Genomic DNA, 14558 nt, shown 5'->3' with positions numbered 1-14558 from the left:
GCGTTGATAATAAATTAAACTCTTGTCTCTAAAACGACTTTTTTGACATAATAAAACTGCCAAACCCTATTTTATCCAAGTACCAAATGCAATTCATTTCGAATTTGAAGATGAACATAAAACGGTACGTTCAACTTTTCAGCTATATCACAGACAAAGGAAGTACTATGAAACTACAAAATCAACAAAGGAAGTACCAGTTAGATACTTAGGTATTATTTACTTCAGCAAATTCAATGCCATGAGCATTCATAACCCCAAAATTTTCAGTGAAAGTTGAATGGCCTCGCAGTTATGTAGTTATTGGTCATAGAGGTAATTTATAATTTAAATTTCCTGTTAACAGTAGTAAGAACAACTAATACTCAGCAATAATTCCAATACTAAAAACAACATTCCCAACACATGCTCTCAGTTTGAACACGTATTAACATAAGCTTTTGCTTTCCGATGCAACTGTAGCTGTTAGGATATTCAGTTTCTTTTTTTAACACTTATAGCCTTTGATGGGTCTAACTAGAACAAGGGAACAAGTGAATAGCCACTCTGAGTAATCATTCACTTCAAACTGAATAACCAAAAGTGGTAATTTATTCCCTCTTTATAAATTACCCTCTGCAAAAGCTCAAACGTAACTTTCCATCTTTTGTAAGGAATTGAATCATGTCTAGCGTTTTGGAACAACTTCCCAGCGTCCTTATACCACTCCTGGTCAAGTTGAACGCCACAACACAGACTCCTGTGACTGAGAACATATAAACCAATGCACTTCCTGGACCCAGAACTTCCCAAAACAACAGAAAGGAATTTCTTTTCTTTTCTTTTTTCAGTTATTTGGAATTCTGACATAGAAAAGCAAGCTGGCCTCAGTAGAAAGAACATCTTCCTCTGAAACAGCATGCACTTGAGAATCTGAAACACAAAACCAGCGCATTGGAGATTGATTGACGTACTCATCAGAGGAATCCCCTGAGGGCTCCACTCTCACACATCTGTAAACTGTGTAATGCCCACTTCCAGCTCTTCCAAAGTGTTCCACAACAGAAACAAGTTCATACAAACATGTTTCTTGAGAAACTAAATTACAAGAAACATCCACCTGGACAAAGCACAACATAGTGAGAAGTTAAAAAGCACCTCCACTACTAAGTAAATATTGTATTAACTATTCTTCCATTTTTAAGATTCCAGAAGAAAATACATTTTTATTTATTCGATTTCGGGACCACAAGCATCACAACAAGTACTGGGCACAGCAGCGCAGGAGAGTAGACGGGATATATGGGTCGAATGGACCCATTTTTAGACAGTTGCATTATCCTCCAAATTAGTTAGTAGCTATGAAATTGATTTTAGCACATTCTAAAAAGAACTGGCTTGTGATGAGAAACTTTGTTTTGGATCATGGCATGAGATAAATTACCAAGAGGAAAGAAAATTTTAGTTTATACTTGACAAATAAATCGGAGACTGACAGACAGACACATGAAGCTTCTTCCAAGGGGAATATTATAGATAGACACAAGATGCAAGGATAAAGGATTTTTTGGTTCAATGTAAACTAAATGCATCAGTATCACAAAAATCGGACCAACCTTGTCAGTGGATTGCATATGTGTCTCTGAGTGAATGCTTTCTGAAGAGCGAGAGCAGGGAAATACGGATCCATCATCAATAAGACCATCTGAATTGATCTGTTCTCTCTCTGCTCCATAAATGCCACTGAATTTCAATGCTTTTATCTCAGATTGCAATCTGTTATTATAATGGTCTGCCAAACAGTTTCTTCTGCTATACTGCAGATTTAATGGAAGACTTTGTACATCTACCTCCCGTATCTTTACTCCCAGCCTAGTTGTCATGAATGGCAATACATCCAAAATCAATGGAAAAGAAATATGGCCCTGCATTACCATCATCATGACAAAAAAATCTTCTGTGAAATTCAATGAATGTTCATATGCTACTCTGTTATTACATTCTTTTGTAAAAGTTTTGGGGATCTAAAATAATAGTCAAGTTGACATCCAAGCCATTTAAAAGCAGAATCAATTAGCCTTTGGTCTGGGGAACTTTCCTCTTTATTTTTCTTCTTTTCTTTTCTTTTCTTTTCTTTTCTTTTTTAAACGGGGGGAGGGGCGTGAGGGTATCAAAAATTGAGGCATCAAGGAATTGAGGACCCAATCTGTCAGATTCAAGTACCTGCAGTTTGACTGGTTCTCCAAACCCATTCATATAAACTCTTTTCAATTGGATGCATAAAATCTGCAACCAGACAATCAAACGTTTCAGTAGCTCAGAAAGTGTACTACCCCCCTCACCCCAAAAAGATAAAAAAATAAAACACAAAAAAGGGAGTCCTTTTTTCTGGTTCTGCCTGCCCTTTCCCAGCAGTTATATTATTGTTTTAGTTGAATCTATGAGATCCAAAAAATCATGCTATAAAGACAAAAGGTTTAGCTAGTTTATTTAACAATAGACTTCCTGTTTGTCACTACCACCAAAGAATACCAAATCTGGATCCAATCTTACAGGAGCACATAACATGTCTAAGTGCAGGAAGAAGATTGAGCATGCATACCTTTGGACATCGAGAAATGCTTAGCTGCTTCAGAGTACGTGAAAACCTATTTGACCAAGGTAGCTTCTCAAGATTATAAATTGTTCGGCAATCGCAGAACTCTTGGTCAGAACATCTCCTAAGCTTTTCAAGTTCTACCTGAGTATCACCAGCATAAAAATCACAAATTGACAACATAGAGAACAGTCAATTGCTAGATTCAGCAAGCAACGTCTATGCATTCCTCAGCTGCCTTTATCTATAAATAAGTAAAAGATCACACAAGGATGACCTCATTTCCTTCCATTAAGGAAAGATACTTGATTGCAGCGTTATGCCAACAGTGGCTGCAGGAATAGTTCTCCACATGTTCAGCAGCAATGAACTGCTTCAGGCAATCCACCAGTGTACAACCAACTCTCTGTAACATGTCACATTCAATAGTCAGGGAGCTACAGTTGGCATGCAGCTCTTCAATTATCAAAGAAATAACATTGAAGCTACAATATAAGTGACATTAATTTTTAAAACTTACTATGGTAGAAATATCACTAAGCACAGGTGAAAGAGGCAAACAATCAAAATGTTCGAAATTAATTGAGATCTGCAAAATGAAAAAAATATAAAGTTAAAAAAATAATAACAATCTGGTACAGAGAAACATTATCAGAATTACATAAAAAATATAGAGGAATGTTATCTTTAAAAACCAAAATAAATATTAATGTAAATCTAAATTGTAATCAACATCTAATTATGCAATAACCAGCCTATCATGATCAAAGAAAAGCTATTAACACGGATGCCTCCTGCCTTACACAGACCACAGACCTGGCCCAACCAAAAAGTACAGTCAGGTTATTAGTAACTTGGATTACAAGCTTGGAGTAATTCAGTTACTTGACTTTAGTCATTTCATTAACCTGCAGGCAACAATAAGTCCAGTCAAATTATCTTAAGAACGTGAGCAATGAGCTAGTGAGCTAACATTGTGGCCTCAATAATTACCCTTTATACCATTACCACCATTAAATCTCTCAACATGTCAAACACTAAAATTCTAGAAAATCAAAATTAACACATAAAACAGCCAAAATAGAGTTTTTTATTAGCTTATAAAACCCCAGTGATTCCTTCCAATAACCCCAATTCATATATTTCTCTCAACTTTTGGCCATTTTGAAATCACTAACTTTATTTCTTCCTAGTGGTTCTACCAAGTGGCTTTAACATTATCCAACAACATCTCCCCCCCAAATGCAATGGTGTCAAATCAAAACTGCAAGTCAATAAAAACATCTCTCTGAACCATAGCCCTCCTACTAGCCAGTTATAGAATGATTTAAAAAAAAATGCACCTAAGCCAGATGTAAAATTGTAAAGTCATGGTGAAACGTTCATTACATTGCATTGATGAAAGTCTAATATTACAAACAAGGAACATGGTGCGTACATGCAATTAATGGGGAAACGTTTATTACATTGCATTGAGGAAAGTCTCATGTACCTGGGATGAACAACTTTGACAGGTTAAGCTGCTACTAAGAATCCCATCCAAAGGTCCAAGGAAGAGTTGCTGCCATCTTTCCTGCTCACTCTGCCAGTCACTCTGTATTGGAGTTAGAATTCTATTATTAGAAGCAAAAATGTCTGCTAAAGAACTCATCTTTGGAGCATAACAACCTCCAAATTCTACTCTCAAAGAGCATAACAGATGAAGAAACGCTTCCGCAGCATCCTACAAGAACAAAAACTAAGCATGAGTAAGACATAGAACTAAACCATCATTTTGGTTGTTAAATCATTAAAGAAACACAATTCTACCTGCTGGCTTGTCAGATTAAAGTTTGGAATATAATTGGACATGGAAAGCATCATCTTTCGTGGACTCAATATGACCTTTTCTGTACTAACCGAACTCAGCTCTGCACATATAGAACATTATTGCAAACATATAACAACAGTGATTCATCAGTACTTGATACAAAACTGAATCAGAAAATATGTCTTTCTCCATAAAATCAATTTCAATGAAAATAGATAGAACATTTAAGAATCATAAACTTTTTAAGCACAAATCCTGAAGGGAACTGCATTCCATCATAGAATTCAAACAGAAAATGTCAAGGGAAAAATGGGAATTGGGAGTGAGGAAGGAAGGAAGAAGACCTTGCATATTAAGAGTAGCAATTTTTTTTAGTAATTACAGAATAGCTTTTACTGAAAGTGCATGGTGGTAATATAGGGGTGCTAAACGAACCAGGAGCCTATGGCTCGGCTCGTGAAGGCTTGAGCTTACATGTCTAAAATTATTTGTTGACACCAGGCTTAAACTTTATAAAAGCTCGTTTAATAAAGAGGCCTCCGACTCCAATTTAAAAGCTCGGCGTTAGAGTCTCTCAGGCTGCCCTAGTATATTATTTTTATTTTTATTTTTATATTTTTTATACTACTTGTAACAGCCTTCTCTTTCTCCTCAATCCATTTCACCCCATTTTATTGGTTAAACAGAATTTTTGAATGATTTTGTTCTATATTATACTCTTTGGATATACATTGAATTTATGAATATTTATGGAATTACTAGTATTGTTGATTGTATATTCTGTTTGGATAAATTTTTGTTGTCTTGATTTTTTTTAACAGACTAACAAGCTAAACCAGACCACATGCCGATAATTATATTCCGCTCTACGGTTAACACCCCTGGCTACATAGAACTATGCCCCATTCCAAGCAGAGAATAGCACCCATAGTATTAAGGTTATATAAGCAAAATTCAATCGCAGAAATAGACTTAATAAGGAGTTACCTTCTAATAAAGTAGCCAAAGAAACAGCAAGAGGAATGCTTTCATCCAGGTCGTTAGTCCCACATTCTCTAATCACGCTATGAAGAAAACTCTGAAAGCAAAAACAGCTTGCTAGAGCCTGCAACAATTCCAACTCAAAGCAAGTAACAAAGAAATATACAATTTGCAAAACACATATCAAAATTCATTTGCCAATTGAAGAAACAAAGAAAACAAAAAAAACCTTACCTGCAAAACAACGTTAAGGAAACAATTGTTCTCGAGGTTTTGCAACCCGGGAACCAAGAGCGATTTCTCCAACCTATTATCTCTACCAAAGGACCATGGCAAGCTAGTTGGTATCACCATTTTGCCATCTTTAAGTGACAATAATATCATACCAACTATACCCACAAGGCCACCAACTGCTACGTGAATCCTAGAGGCTAGTTTCCAATTCTTATGACTTCGACCCAACATAGCTTTCTTTTCTAACCTTGCTTCTCTTTATTTCAATAAGAAAAAGAAATTTTTTTTTTGAAAAAAGCTTTGTTCTTTATGGAACCCTTGAAGTTTCAGTTCCTCCTCCTACTACAGTACTGCTACTATGTGACGGCGAACTTCAGTTAAGCCTTTTGATGTTATTGGGCCGGATCGGCCCATGAAACTGAGGCCGGGCTATTGAAATAGTTGGGTCGAGATGGGCCCGTAGCAGCATAAAAAGAGCTTCTATTAATATTTTCATTCTTTTCTTCACTTACACTTTTCCTTTATTTTTCAATTTTCAATACTTAGCGACTACTTCGTAGATCTCTCTCTCTCTCTCTCTCTAGACTCGCCCAAAACCCAACCATGGTATACATCTCTTCTCCTTACTCAATTCATTCATTGATCGAAGCCTTTTCAGATCTCTCTTTTTTAAAAAAAAAAATTGTGTCTGCATGCGTGTTCTACTTCTTTTGTCACTTCCACTATAACTTTTTTTATTTTTTTATCTTCTGAACTGAAATTTAACGATTCAGGTAATCGGAACTGACGGTTCTTCTGAAATTTTTTTGTAGGCGAATACAGGGAATTTAGACGCGGCGATAGAGCAATTACTGAACGTAGAGAAGCAGATGAGGCTCGCCGGTGACGTGGCCGGCACCAGAAAGGCCGTTACCGACATCTTGCAGCTCTGCTTTGACGCGCGAGCATGGAAAACCCTCAATGATCAGATTATCGTATTGTCCAAACGACGCGGCCAGCTTAAGCAGGTACTCGCTGCGCACCGGTGATAAATAATAAATTATTATTATTATTGTTATTTTATTTTTTATGCTGAAGAACCTCTTAGTTTACTTGAATCGCTGCGCACCTTTTAGTTCCCTATAAAGCATTGGTGGTTGTTTGTTCATTTTAGAATGTAAATTGTTTTTTTTGTTTATTGTTTATTTACAAATGCTTAGTAGTCCCGAGTGAATGATTGATGGAAATTTTGTTTAGACAACCAATGGAACATGGTACTTAGTGCGCAGTTAGAAGGAGTATAGGTTTTTTTTATTTTCGTTGTTTCTGATTTCATTATTTTCCATCAGCATGTTAGGACCATCAGAATGTTAATTCCGTACCGTGTGGAGTTACGTCTTAAAAATATTTGCATTTGATAACTTATGATTCCATTGCTTACGGTTTGTTTAAGAAACAAAATGCTGGAACATGGCAATATTAGTTCCCTACCTTGTAGATTTATTTGCGATTAGGACATCTGCATAGCTTCTGCATTTGACAACTTATAATTTCATTGCTAGTAATTCTGCTCAGATATTAGCTGGATGTCTTGTAAATGATATAAGAAACAAGGTGTTGTTTGTTATCTAATGAGCTCATCCTATGTTCGCAGGCTGTAACAGCTATGGTCCAGCAGGCTATGCAATATATTGATGAGACACCAGACGTTGAAACTCGTATTGAACTAATCAAAACATTGAACAGTGTATCTGCAGGGAAGGTGAGCATGTGATGTTTGAACTCTCCGTTCCATTTTATAATCTTCCTGTATATCATCATCCATCATATAAGATGTGTGTTGTATTGTTGTTAGATATATGTTGAGATTGAGAGAGCTAGGTTGATCAAGAAACTTGCAAAGATTAAAGAAGAACAAGGGCTTATAGCTGAAGCAGCTGATTTGATGCAAGAAATTGCGGTCAGTGTGAATGTGTCCTATTTTGATGGCATTTACATATCTTCGTTTTTTGGATTATTGCAATTAGCTTTTGAATTTACTTATGTAATGGGTAATCTTAACAGGTGGAAACTTTTGGTGCCATGGCAAAAACTGAGAAAATTGCATTCATCCTCGAACAAGTATGAGGCATTTTTCTCTTTGTTTCAGTGATGACAGCAGTAATAGGCCTATTCAGTTGCTGATTTGAGAATCTTCTGCATTTAATTATGTAGGTCCGTTTGTGCCTAGACCGCCAGGATTATGTTCGTGCACAAATACTCTCAAGAAAGATTAGTCCAAGAGTATTTGATGCTGATGCATCTAAGGAAAAGAAAAAGCCTAAAGAAGGTGATAATGTTGTTGGAGAGGCTCCTGCAGATATACCATCTCTGCTGGAGTTGAAGCGGATCTATTATGAACTAATGATTAGGTAATTGAATCCATACAACCTAACGTGCCGCATTGTATTTCTTGTTCTATCTTGATTTAGTCAAAAATATTGTGGCTTAACCTTGTATACCTGATGTCTCTTTCCATTTAATTTGATATGAACTACTTATCTTCAGGTAGATGCTCAAAATGATTCTGGCTTTTGAGATTTTCTGTTTTGGTATGGTAATAAATAATTGAGAATATGCTTCTTTTGTCAGCCTGAATTTTGAAAATTAACCAATATTGCAAGTGGGTTCAATATGTGCATTTGAGATACCTCCATAAATAAACATCTGTAGCTAATGACTGTCTATCTGCAATATGTATCTGCACTGCATGTGTTCATTCTCTCTCTATCAGTGTAGCTTGCATTTGTCCAGGTTTGATTAAATATACTTGGGAATATAAGTGCATCTGAATCTTTCTGTCTCATCCTCTTAATAGAACTGGATCAGAATATAGAAGGAAAACATAATGTTTAACGACCGAGACCTCTATCTCTGGTTCTGTATCAATGGGATGCAAGATCAGAGATGAGGAGTGGAAGATACAAAGATAGTGCAGAATAACAGTTCTGCTAACCCTCATATTCCAGTAATTCGAGAGTCCTGGACTCTCCCCTAACTTCCTCTCTCAATCAATAAATAACTGCTTTAACTGACCCCCCATTCCCCCTTTTATTCCTAATTAGTAATTACCCGTGTGACTTTTAACTGTCAGCTAAACAGAGTTGGGTCCCAGTCTCCATCTCCCTTTCTAACTACACATGACCTCTAACGATACTGGATCAGAATATAGAAAGGAAACAGAATGTTTGTTGACAGAAATCTCTATCTCTGTGTCTGCATTAATGAGATGCAAGATCAGAGATGAGGAATTAAAGATACAAGGATAGTGCAAATAACAGATTCACTAACCCTCCTATTCCAGGTTGAGAGACATGGACTCTTCCCTAACATCCTTTCTCAATCAATCCATTACTACCCTTACCAACTGCCGATGTACCCCTTTTATTCCTAATTAACTGTGTGACTCTTAACTGTCTGCTCAACAGACATGGGTCCCCGTCCCCATCTCCGGATTCTAATTACACAAGGTCTCTTAACATCTTTTTAACTAGATCTGTGGAACTTTAATTTGTTGACCCATCTGGCTATTTGTTTTTGCGGTACTAAAGATAAAATGCAGATTGGAGTACGTGGCTTTCTCCACTATTTTGAAGTTTTTTTTTTTTCCTACTTGGCTTGATGGTCGTCTAGAAGGAAAAGTAATTTGTTGAATGGTTGAACCAGCCATGTTACTAAATATTAAAGTGTAAATGGAAGAGAGTGGATTAAATCACTTCACTTTCCATGGGTACTATTTTGCAATGCATTTGTGGATAGGTAGACTTGGAAATTATTAAAAATTTAATTGCTAATTTGTTTACATTTCTATATTGTATTTTATGATGATATGCATCTTCATAGCACTTTTGCATATATAGTTTAACCTCTAATTCTAGAGGGGAAGCATGTGATTTGTAATTAGGTGCACTGTCAAAACTGTCAAAGATTCAAATCTTACCATTTTCAAGTTGAAAATCTTGGGCCCATATTGCAAGTAGTTTCCTCATGAATACTTTAGTCTCAGCATTGGTGGTTTATCTTTGACCAAACTAGGGAGGTTGATTTGTCAAGTTTCCTGCAAACTGGTCTGGACCCCATTTGGCAATAATATCAAATAGTGTAAGGATAAGGAGTTGTTTTAGAGTGTATAGTTTGTTTAAAATGTAGTGATAGAATTGTGATTAATCTAAACTGTTATTTATTGTTGTAATAACCACAACTTCTTTAAGTAGTACATCTTGTACTGAAGTAAACCATTTTAAACTGTAGTAATAGGCCATTTTTGGTTCTTATCAAATACATCCAATTCTCTGACAGTCATTCCACATTTTAATTACTTATTTTCTTTCCAACAAAGCCAAAGTACCATTTTTATATGTTCCTGTACTTTCTATTCTTACCTAATACTTCCTATTTCTTCACCATCTTGAAATCAACAATAACGTTGTGCATAGTTGACTGTTCAAACATCCTGACATATTGCAAAGTTTGTCTGCTACTTAGAATTGTATGAAAGAGGATTATTAAAACAATTCAAACTAGCTTGCATTAGAAATATAAAAATGAGTTTGAAGTCAACAAATTTGCAGCCATGCAGATTATAGTTATCCTTCCTAACATGAATATTCCTTGTTTTTACAATTGATATTTGTTTCGAAAATGGCATTTTTGTCCCTCTCTGTAAATTTTTTCTACTGCGAAGTCACGATTTTTTCTTTCTTTCATTTTTGGTGATTTTTGTAATTCCTGTAAGGTTCATGCGCATTGTCCTTTTACCATATGCAGTGCTTTATTTTTCAATTGTCATTGATGCTGTTTTGTTGTTGAGGACTTGAGGCCTAGTTCATTTGAATTATGGGAGATATTAATCTTATGTTACATAAGATATGTATCTTATGTTGGTGAAACAAAGCTGTGGGGCCCACAATTTTTAAAAAAAGAAAAAATGAAAAGAAAAAATGGGCACAAGATTTTATGAGTGTGCAACATAAGACAAGTATTTCCCTTGAATTATATATAATTGAAAATGATTTTATATGAGTTTGTGTGTCTGGGTTAGGGCATTTGACATGTGACTATAATAAAGTGTAGGGAAGTTGTCATAGTTGAGTATAATGTACCATTAAATTCCCCACTGCTTTTGAAATTATGTGCTATGCTTCTATACCATTTTCAGTTTATGCTCCATATTTTTAAAATACCTATTGCATGCTGCTGATCTTAAAATCTTCGTTGTCTTATGCTGGTTTCTGTTTATGTTTTAAGGTATTATTCCCATAACAATGATTATCTTGAAATTTGCCGTTGCTACAAGTCAATATATGAGATTCCGTCTGTCAAAGAAAACCCTGCCGACTGGATTCCAGTAGGCTTTCTCTTTTTCTTTTCTTTCTTTTTTTTGCTTTTTGTTTTATTGTAAGATTTTATTGTTATACGATATTATGTTTTTCTGAATATTATCTTTAACTATAGATCCTGAGGAAAATATGCTGGTATTTGGTTCTATCTCCCCATGATCCAATGCAGTCAAGCCTTCTCAATTCTACCTTGGAGGATAAGAATCTGTCTGAGATTCCAAATTTTAAGTATGTTTTCCTGTTTTTTTATCTCACATGTCTTCCTGTTCATGTTCAATTATTTTGTTTAGGATTTCCTTTCTCATTAGGTTACCGGTTATATGTTGTGCCATAGGCTACTTTTGAAACAGCTGGTCACCATGGAGGTCATCCAATGGACGAATCTTTGGGATACATATAAGAATGAGTTTGAGAATGAGAAGATCTCTGGGAAGTCTCTGGGTGAAAAAGCAGCAGATGATTTGAGGCAAAGAATAATTGAGCATGTAATTAATTGATGCCATTATATTTCTTTCTTATCCTCCCATCAATTTGGTTGGTTGGTATATGCCTTATATTTCACACTTCTTTATGCGAGCATTAATATGGACTACTTTTGTTACCTTTCAGAATATTCTTGTTGTATCAAAATACTACGCAAGGATTACTTTGAAGAGACTTGCAGAGCTTTTGTGTCTCAGTGTACAGGTTCGTAAATCTAGTTGTGGTTAGGAATGTGCAAAATGACTAAAAAACTGAACTGAATTGTGAACTGAACTGCACTTAAAATAAGTAGTTTTTAAAAACTAGTTCATGAACCGAACTGGTTTTTAAAGAACCAGTTCATGAACCAAACTGGTTTTTAAAACCAATTCAAGAACCGAACCGAACGGAACTGGGTTTTATTACTTTATTTCTTTAATTTCTTTTCCTTTCAGAAAAGGGTTGACCCGAACTGGTTCCGAACCGAACCAAACCAAACTGTTTCCAACTGAACCATTTTCGAACTGAATCGAATCGGTTTTAAAGCGAACCGAACCGAATCGAATCGGTTTTGAAGTGAACCGAACCGTTTATACCAATTTGGTTCTTTTTTCAAAAAATTCAGTTTAATTCAAGCCATGCATACCCCTAGTTGTGGTTGTGTGCTGTTTATTGTTACTGTGGTAACTTTTTTGAATGGCATGAGGGCATACCTCCTAGTGTCTGTCACCAGATACTAGTGTTTCAAAGGAGAAGCTTTTTTCTTGCAGAGTGAAGCTAATGGGGGAATTGGGATTGGTAGGGTCTGTCTGTTGGTATGCTGCTGTAGTTACTTGTCACCTCAAGTTGTTTATTTTGTTACTTATTGTTGAGCCGAATGTCAATATGGATGTTGCAACTGAATTTATTTCACTTGCATCTTTTAAAGTGTCTAGAATGTTTTTTCCTTAAGTGTGATGATCCTAATTAATTCTCCTTACAAAATTCAGGAAGCCGAGAAGCACCTCTCAGATATGGTCGTGTCTAAGGCACTGGTGGCAAAGATTGATAGGCCAATGGGAGTAGTTTGTTTCCAAACAGCAAAGGATAGCAACGATATTCTTAACTCATGGGCAGCAAACTTGGAGAAACTGCTTGATCTTGTGGAGAAGAGCTGTCATCAAATACACAAGGAAACCATGGTTCATAAAGCTGTTTTGAAGGTTTAAGACGGTCCTTATCAACAATTACAGTAATGGGTAAGGCTTTTGTCCTTTTCCTCCTCTCCCTTGCTCTTCTCTCAAATTTTTCTTATCGTCATTGGGAGTTGGAAACACTGGATTGGATGTCTGTGACTTATGGAAAATGGTAGAATTATGACTGTTTTCATGTCTGAAGTATTTCTTATTTTATCATAATGCTTGTTTCTGGTAATTGCAGGGGCACCTCAATATGGATGTGATTTTGGACTAAAATCGTCTTTTCAGGGATGTTCATTTGAATCGTCACCAATTGGGTTGATGAAGAATTGCATTAAACGATCCCTTTTTCGTTTTATATTTTTGTCATTCATGCGTTCAGGGTAGAGCTGGATATATGCTTCTTAGTACTGACAGTAACATTGTTGTATACTGCTGCCACATACCACTGGCTTATGACAGGACCATAAACGGTCTTGTTTGCAGCAGTGGCAAGAAATTGAGTGCTTATTTTTATTCTTTTTGTCTGGCTAAATCTTCTTTTGGACCTTTCGGTCGCTAATTTCATTTTCTTGTGCAATAGGATGTGTCATGTTATTATTTTCCTTCATGATAATTTGCGAGCTGCATGCAAACTTCTATTATTCGAGTGCATAAATTTGGAATTTCCGAATGTTATGTTTGGATGGAGTAGTTTGAAGGGGAAACGATATTTTTCATTTTAAGGGAAAATTCTCCTTGGTTGAGAAATTTTTGGAATGAGGGATTATTATATAACTTTCTAATATCGGTTAATCATTTTTATACACATTTTATGATTTTCTCAATTTAGAAATAAATAATTACCAAGGGTAAAATTGCTCCTTTTCCCTACCAATCTCATCAATCCATGCATACCCAAAGCAATTGCATTTGTCTTGGGTGAAGAATCGCACGAGTCTGAATACTAATTGTTCAAAACCCTGGAGATATAAAATCTTGTTGGTCCATAGGCTTTACAGTTCAGATTGTCCTGGGCTATGATGCTCCTGGCTAGACGAATGTTTATCTGACCTTTGAAACTCTGCTTGATCGCTACTAACATTAATGAGAATGTTGTTTGAATAATATTAATGTGCAAAAGTAATAAATTTTTGTTTATACCTTAAGTTTAGAGGCAAAATCACGGCGAAAGTAATGAATATGAAATTCACATAAAATAATTTCTGATTGTAAAATCACGTTTGACTTAATGTAAAACTATGTTTGGCTTCTCTAACATAACCATACACTGCCTTACTATTTTCCATGACCATAGTGGGGAATTGTGATTCCAGTACGGACGGGGTTAAAAATTATTGAAATAGATCTAAATTGCATGTTTTATGGAAAAGGATTTTGAGCAAAGGTCAAAATATGATTACACGATCACTCATGATAAATGAAATTATCATAAAATTATGTTTAAGCCTTTTAATTTGAGTTAATGGTCTTAAATAGCTAATGCCATTGCTTATCAGTTACTTGCACATCATTATCTTTTTTTGTGGTGTTTTGCACGTCACCGAGCTATAAAGTGTTAACGTGTGGCGTTAGTTTGCTTTCAATACCTCATTTGCAGGATGCTTCAAAGCAAAAAATTGAAATTACTTTGCTCAAACGCAAGCCACAATTAAATTATAAATGTTGTGTTGCATGAGTGGAAGGGATTTAAATGACTTATGTGCTTTTAAATTTGATTTTGGAATTCGTTTATATAGAAAAAATATGTTAAGAGAAATTCTCGCCTTCAGCACTTTATCATATTTGTTTAAAGAGCACGGTTATTCTTATAACTTAAAAGTTTTTTAACCTTTTACAACTTATTTTTTTTATCGTTGATTTTCATAATTCAACGATTATGATTTATTGAATCATATTTATTAATTAATTATTAATTTCTAATAAATTATAATAGTTAAATTTGACGAAAATCAACAGTA

General features: G+C 35.4%; 2 protein-coding genes across 2 annotated transcripts; one reads left to right on the top strand and one right to left on the bottom strand.

The window, feature by feature from the left end:
- Positions 1-342: 342 nt before the first annotated feature.
- LOC133290518 (ubiquitin carboxyl-terminal hydrolase 27) lies at positions 343-5934 on the bottom strand. Its single transcript, XM_061488611.1, has 10 exons — positions 5601-5934; positions 5373-5490; positions 4385-4485; positions 4068-4298; positions 3096-3164; positions 2853-2981; positions 2582-2719; positions 2203-2265; positions 1596-1904; positions 343-1099 (listed from the first exon to the last, which is right to left on the bottom strand). Exons 1-10 carry the CDS (start codon positions 5829-5831, stop codon positions 827-829), a joined length of 1662 nt encoding a protein of 553 aa, XP_061344595.1. The 5' UTR covers positions 5832-5934; the 3' UTR covers positions 343-826.
- A 185-nt stretch (positions 5935-6119) lies between these two features.
- LOC133289761 (26S proteasome non-ATPase regulatory subunit 12 homolog A-like) lies at positions 6120-13186 on the top strand. The gene is made up of 12 exons (XM_061487762.1): positions 6120-6206; positions 6413-6607; positions 7234-7341; positions 7435-7539; positions 7644-7700; positions 7794-7990; positions 10866-10965; positions 11073-11185; positions 11292-11442; positions 11567-11644; positions 12409-12657; positions 12839-13186. The coding sequence occupies exons 1-11, from the start codon at positions 6204-6206 to the stop codon at positions 12625-12627; spliced, it is 1326 nt and encodes a 441-aa protein (XP_061343746.1). The 5' UTR covers positions 6120-6203; the 3' UTR covers positions 12628-12657; positions 12839-13186.
- Positions 13187-14558: the final 1372 nt, after the last annotated feature.

Source organism: Gastrolobium bilobum, unplaced genomic scaffold (genome assembly GCF_033153095.1).
Source record: "Gastrolobium bilobum isolate Gb01-03AN ecotype WA unplaced genomic scaffold, APGP_CSIRO_Gbil_v1 utg4377, whole genome shotgun sequence".
Taxonomy (NCBI): Eukaryota; Viridiplantae; Streptophyta; class Magnoliopsida; order Fabales; family Fabaceae; genus Gastrolobium; species Gastrolobium bilobum.
This window is presented reverse-complemented; position numbering and strand designations above follow the sequence as displayed.

What these genes read in the sequence shown, in the direction of transcription:
- LOC133290518 (XM_061488611.1), bottom strand. Translation starts at nt 5,831, where the DNA reads ATGTTGGGTCGAAGTCATAAGAATTGGAAACTAGCCTCTAGGATTCAC. An exon ending in CCTTAATGGAAGGAAATGAG is followed by an intron (nt 2,720 to 2,852) that starts GTCATCCTTGTG and finishes GGTGATACTCAG; the next exon opens with GTAGAACTTGAAAAGCTTAG. An exon ending in GAGAACCAGTCAAACTGCAG is followed by an intron (nt 1,905 to 2,202) that starts GTACTTGAATCT and finishes ATGGTAATGCAG; the next exon opens with GGCCATATTTCTTTTCCATT.
- LOC133289761 (XM_061487762.1), top strand. An exon ending in GGCAAAGAATAATTGAGCAT is followed by an intron (nt 11,443 to 11,566) that starts GTAATTAATTGA and finishes GTTACCTTTCAG; the next exon opens with AATATTCTTGTTGTATCAAA. An exon ending in TTTTGTGTCTCAGTGTACAG is followed by an intron (nt 11,645 to 12,408) that starts GTTCGTAAATCT and finishes TACAAAATTCAG; the next exon opens with GAAGCCGAGAAGCACCTCTC.